We start from the raw sequence: 6,000 nt of genomic DNA on the forward strand, positions 1-6,000 counted from the left end.
CGGTTTTAGGAGGAGGGAGACACTTCCACAGGCTTTACATGACAAGAGTAACAATCTCAGGACCTTGGGCTAACAACCTCATGCACTTTCAGAAAAGAGGCACTTCCATTTACAAGGGGAAAAAAATCGTTCCTAAAAAAAGCTGTATACTGGTTTTATTTGATTTTCTTCTTTTTTGCAAAAGGCTTTTTGAAATCACACTGTAGGTTTTGCATTACCATGAAAATAACATTAGATAATATTTCTGTTTCTAGATGTAGAACTCCATTCAACAAATATGTATTGCATGAAGTCCTATGACAGAGCTCAGAGACATAAGCGAGTTATGAGCCTCGCCCTCAAAAAGCTCAGTCTAGTGAGAAGAGCAGTAGCTCCACTTGCCTCTTCCCCTATCACTTCCCACCGTATATATTTTCTTTTTCTTTCAAGAACTCCAGTTTTAAAACCATGCAGTGCACCAACTAACCATTGTCACTCTTTTTAAGTTTCAGGTCTTCTCAACTCATGGGTCCCTATTCTTCCTTGAACTTAGTCTAAATGCAATGAGATTTCCTAAAAGCAAATTATTTGAAACCCTAATGCTTAATAGGGCTCTTCTTGTGCACACGTGCGCGCGCACACACACACACACACACACTCTCAAAAATCAAAAAAATTTTTAAAAAGCATATTTCTTTTTAACTTGATCACCTCTAACATTTCCATTAAATATGGGTGTTATTCTCGTGCCACATCACCTTACTGGCGCTTAGTTTAACAGACTGGGCCATGCCATCCTGAACGTGCCCAATCTCATCCGATCTCGGAAGCTAAGCAGGGTCAGGCCTGGTTAGTACTTGAATGGGAGACCACCTAGGAAGACCAGGTGCTTGTAGGCGTTTTACATACTGGGTATAAAACAGGAGTCCTGTGTCTGACTTTCTAGTCCACAAGAAGTTCAATGATGGTCAATGATGATGATTCTTGGTCAGTAGAACAAGAATCAGAGGAGTGTTGTACCAACCAGAAGACTATAGTAGCTTCGGAAATGTTGACAGTCTAGCAATTTCTAGTGATGAGATCTCAGAAGAGCTGAAGTAGAGCGCTGACATCATTTGCTAAAGTTGAGGTCAAAAATAATAAGGCTCAGATTCTGGATGGGCCAATATGAAAATCAATGAAGATAAAATCTTTAATGAAAAGCTCAGTTCTCTTCATTTCATCTTTGCTTGTGGCAAAGTTAGAAAAAGGGTAGTATAAATAAATAAATCCGATGTCAGAAAAGAGGTTATTTACTGACGGTGATAATATTTAAGAATTTCTCTGAATTTAAAAGACCTAGATTCCTAACCAGGCGAGGTCAATTCTTAGATGTACACCCTTGAACTAACAAGTTACTTAACTTCTCTAGACATTTTTATCAGCAAGAGTAACTAGTTTAGAAGACTACTTGAGATAATACAAGTATTAAACAGTGCATGACACGTGATAGTCAATAAGTATTTCCTATTTTTACTATCAAAAAGTAGCACTGGGGCACAAGTCCTATGCCAAATGCCACTTTTTTGCTTAGCAGGTTAGAAGAGCCAGGGAGTTAGAAGAGAGAAAGGCTTCTTTAGGTGAATGCCCTGTATCCGAGGAAATACAGCTTTTAGTTAAGGTGATGAATCAGAAAGCATGCTTGCATAATATAGAAGAATATGCTCCTATAAGGGTGAAAATTCAAATGAGTATAATAAAATCATTACCCTAAACACTTTTCAAACTTCAATAATGCATCTTCCTTTAAGTCACATACATCAACATGTATAAATAGTAGAGTTTGACCAGAACTAAAATCAAGATGGCAGAAAGTCAACACAATACAAAGGTGACATTGATTGATAAAGAAACTAGTTAGAAAATTTGACAAAGTTAGTCTCTAAAATTACAGATTTACAGATTATGTCCTCTTTCTAGAATGGGACATGGGTAAAGTTATCCATATTGTAGTATCATTAAGTGCTACCAAAAATAAGGCTCTTCTAAGTTTCAAAATGCAAAAATTGGTAATAGGTTAATCATTTTACATTTCCAAAGATTTTCTTCCTTAATCAAAGCAATGCATTTCATTGTAGAAAACAGGAAAATACAAAAAAGTATAAAATCATAGGGAAAAAAGTTAATCTCACTACACAAAAATAACCAGTCTTTTGAATGCATTCTTTTCATTATATTATGAGATTCTATTGTAAGATACTTTTTATCCTCTCTTATCATGTAACATTCTATTTTCTTAATATTAAGAGTTACTAAACTAAGGGTGGTGACTTACTCTATAAAGGCCTTTATTGTTTGAGTCAAGTTATTTTAGAAATAAATATACTCCCTATGTAATTTCACAAGGTTAAGGTCAATTTTTGGTCTTAGGGTCATGTGCATCTTTTCAGAGCTTCAACCCTAGAAGCCTATGTAAAGGGGGAAAAAAATACCATTACACATTTTATTTATGCTATGTGTTGTTTTGAAAGGAGATTTCTTACACATGAAAAAGGCCAATAAAAAAGTTTTATTCTCATTTCTGTACATAATGTTGGTTAATTTTCCAATTCCACCTTTGATCAAGTGGTCACGTTAAGATATGATACAAAGTATTCTTCCACATACATGTTAGTGAGTCACAATGACTGTAGAGGGCCTAATCTGTAGATTTTATCTGTATAAAGAAGTCTGAAATTACATTTAATTATCTTCTAAGATAAGCTATAAAACACTTTCATTAAATGATGATGAAATAGTAATATATGTATAGTTTAATACTGATCATTTTTCTAATTCTTTTTTGATGCTTTTAAATATTTTAAAATTAAGATGTGCTATTAACTGGCAACTTTCAGTTCTTTTTTTAAATAGTAAATAACTATGTGGATCTTCATGATAGAAACATCTTATACTATGGAGACAAACAGCCCACAGAATTCAGAACACTGATATTACTATTTGAACATGGTTCTTTTGCTCTAGACTCCAAACTTGCACATAGACTTTTTTTTAACTCTAATGCCAAAAAAGTTAACACTTCTGTAGTAAACTAATATAAACAGAAACATTTAAAACAATTCCATAGTAAAAACAATTCAAGTGTTTTAGATAATCATCACAAAAAAGAACTGTTTAAAATTTATCATAAATCTACATTCATACAATATCTTTGGGTCAAAGAACCTAGAGAAGATTACATGCCAAAGCAATCTAACCAGCATTGTGGAACAGCATTCCAGCTTACATAGGCAACTATTACAGCCTCGGGCTTCATACTCTTCTATCATGAATTGTAAGAACTTTCAAAACTCTAAAGGGTGAATCAAAAGTTCATTATAATATCATTCGATCACCTTGTAAAATCTCTAAACAGCACATATGTCTTCCTTGGTTAATCAAAACGGAAAGAATTGCACATTCATGTGAAAACTGGTGCGACACTTACTACTGTGGAAAAGTGACTGATCAATTTTAAAGTATCTCCGAGGCATTTTCCTCGCTCAAGAAATGTAGCTCAAACAATGGTTAGTTACACTTTTTTCTGTGAGTTTGTATCCTGTTACTGTGATTAACAGACATCTGTTCTCTTGCATCACAGGGGGACATAAGTTTCAGCTGTATATTTTAATAGTAGGGCGCATATATATTGACATTGTGTGTTCGCCTTCCATAGTTAGATTTCTTTCTTGTCACCACATATTTGACCCCTTTTATCCCATCTACCTACCCCCTCATCTGTTCTCCTGCATCACAGGGAGCCTGGCCTTCCCAAGCCAGAGAGGAAATTCAATCTTCTGCTTAGCTTTTACTGAGAGGGAGGAAGGGGGCTGTTAAGAACTCAATTCTCCACCCGCTGTTTTTTTAAGCAAAGTTTTTCATTCCAAGGCTTTTTTTTTTTTTAATCCTGAGAATGCTTTTGCTAAACAGTGCACTGTTGCAACTCTCAAACTTTTAGAGGAAGACAATGGGAGTGTACCCACAAATCAACTAATTTTCCAGTTAAAGAGGAATCCTGGTAGAAGATGCAGGAATTAGGAAGAATCAGGGACTAACTTTCTAGATCCTTCTGGGATACCCCAATTCACTTGCCCAAGGGGCCTCGAGTTGTTCATTTGAAAAATGAAAAAGATTAGATCCCTGTGGATCCAAAAACTCTCCCTTCCTAAATGATAACCGATAATGGTAATGGGGTGAGGGAGGGAGGGTAGCTTCAGGTCACAATTTTGAGGACGTTTTAAGTGGTGTGGTTAATTAGTGAGACAAGTGACATCTTCAAGTAGCACAGGTACAATGTAAAGGGGAGAGGAAGCCCGCCTTGAGGGTCAAGGATGACTTCAAACTCTGCTGGAATGACTTATCACTTGGTTTGTATTGACATCACTTGTGTAAAACCATCTTGTACGATTATGGTGGTTAAAAAAAAAAATTCGGCCCTGTAGTGAGGGCGCGCCCACCCACGGTGCACCCTAAGGACGCTGAAAGGCCAACGCTTCGAGGCCAGGGGTCGCTGGGATGGGTGCGAGATCACTCAGGGTGTACCCTGAGGCTGGGCCCTCCACTTGTCCTCGCACCCCTAACTAACTCCAAAGAAGCACGCCCCGAACCCCAATATTCCTCCCTTTACCCCAAGGTCTTCCCAGCCCTACCTAAGTTCCGAAAAGGGCGCTGACCGCCATTCATCTGGATCCGGGGCGAAGGTATTGGGGGGACGCACTAGTGTCGTGAGCGGCAGCCGCAGGAGACGCCAGGCCTTGGGACCAGCCAAAATGTTGGGTTCTAAGCCCCGACCTAACCGCAGCGCCTCCCATAAAAAAGACCTGTTCAGCCGTCACGGCGCGAGAAGCGGGCGGCCGGAGGAAGGACGGGGGAAGAAGGCGCGAGGTCCTTACCCGCTGCAAGGCTGGCCGCTGCCGGCCGCTGCCCGCGGCGCCAGTACCAGAGGCCGCAGGCGGCTCCACGGAGCCGTAAGGAGGCTGCCATGCTGCCCCCGCCCCGCCTCCCCGCAGTGACCTCCGCCGCTGCCGGCTCGCCCACTGACCGCGCGTGTGCGCAGCGAGGCAGGAAGGCACCGGTACGGCACCGCACGGCAATGCGCCGCGCGCGCACGCTCGGCCTTTCGGCGAGGATCCGCCTGGCGGCACAGGGGCCGTCAATCGCCTTATGGACAGGAAGCCGACCAATCAGGACTCCCAGGTCCTCTGCCCTTCACGAACCACCAATAGGAGGCGTCTCGAACCCGCTTATCAGGCGCCCTGGACCCGCCCCCAAGCTCCGCCCCCGTTTGCAGACTGCCAGAGAGATCCTCCTTGTTTACCAAAACGCAGGGGGCGTGTGGGAGGCAGTGGCTGTCACTCATTGCAGCCTTCTCCGAGCACCTGACCACCCTCCCCCTGAGGACCGCCCCCTCGGAGGGTTTAACTGCGTGTGTTCCACGCCTCCCCCACCGCAAGCAAGTACTAAACTTTGACTTACAGCTACTGCTGCAATTTTTAGGCGGGAGAAGAAATTCCCAAATTTTCTAAGTATGAGACCTGTTTTTAACTTCAGTAGTACGTGGGTCTCCTAATGTTAGCATTTGTATTGTTAGTGTCTGTTCATTGAGAAACAATCAAAATTCTACCGTAAATGCAATAACTTTTAAATTCAATCTATTTTATGTAACGCAATAGTTTCTTCAGAAATTTGAAAAATAGGAAAACAAATTGGTAACGTTGTTCTTGTTGAAGGGTAGAATTACTAGGAACTTACACTCTCTCTTCCCGTATATATCCAGTACATATTTCTCTAATGTTCGAAAATTCTGCATCCGTTAGTTCGAAAACTAAACGCAAATGAAAGTCTAGGAAGTATATATGTGTGTATGTCAGAGAGATTTATTCATTCTTCTGTCTGTGTTCAATTTACATATTCGAATCCCAACTCTTGTTGATAATTGCAGGACTTCCCATTCCCACTGACCCCATCAAAGGGTGGGAGCTATGGAGACACCAAAGCAAGACT

The 6,000-nt window shown here is 40.7% G+C and overlaps 1 protein-coding gene and 1 pseudogene across 3 annotated transcripts in view; one reads left to right on the forward strand and one right to left on the reverse strand.

Annotated features, from left to right (window-relative positions):
- HIBADH (3-hydroxyisobutyrate dehydrogenase) overlaps window positions 1–5,124 on the reverse strand; it is a 94,665-nt gene extending 89,541 nt beyond the window's left edge. The window contains exon 1 of one of the 3 annotated variants that reach the window (XM_011361702.2): window positions 4,890–5,124. In XM_011361702.2, the coding sequence (XP_011360004.1) occupies window positions 4,890–4,980 (91 nt within the window). In that variant the 5' untranslated portion in view covers window positions 4,981–5,124. The other 2 variants (XM_011361703.2, XM_023531515.1) reach the window with 2 other exon arrangements.
- LOC111740901 lies at window positions 758–877 on the forward strand (annotated as a pseudogene).
- Window positions 5,125–6,000: the final 876 nt, after the last annotated feature.

Source organism: Pteropus vampyrus, unplaced genomic scaffold, assembly GCF_000151845.1.
Source record: "Pteropus vampyrus isolate Shadow unplaced genomic scaffold, Pvam_2.0 Scaffold69, whole genome shotgun sequence".
NCBI classification, from domain to species: Eukaryota; Metazoa; Chordata; class Mammalia; order Chiroptera; family Pteropodidae; genus Pteropus; species Pteropus vampyrus.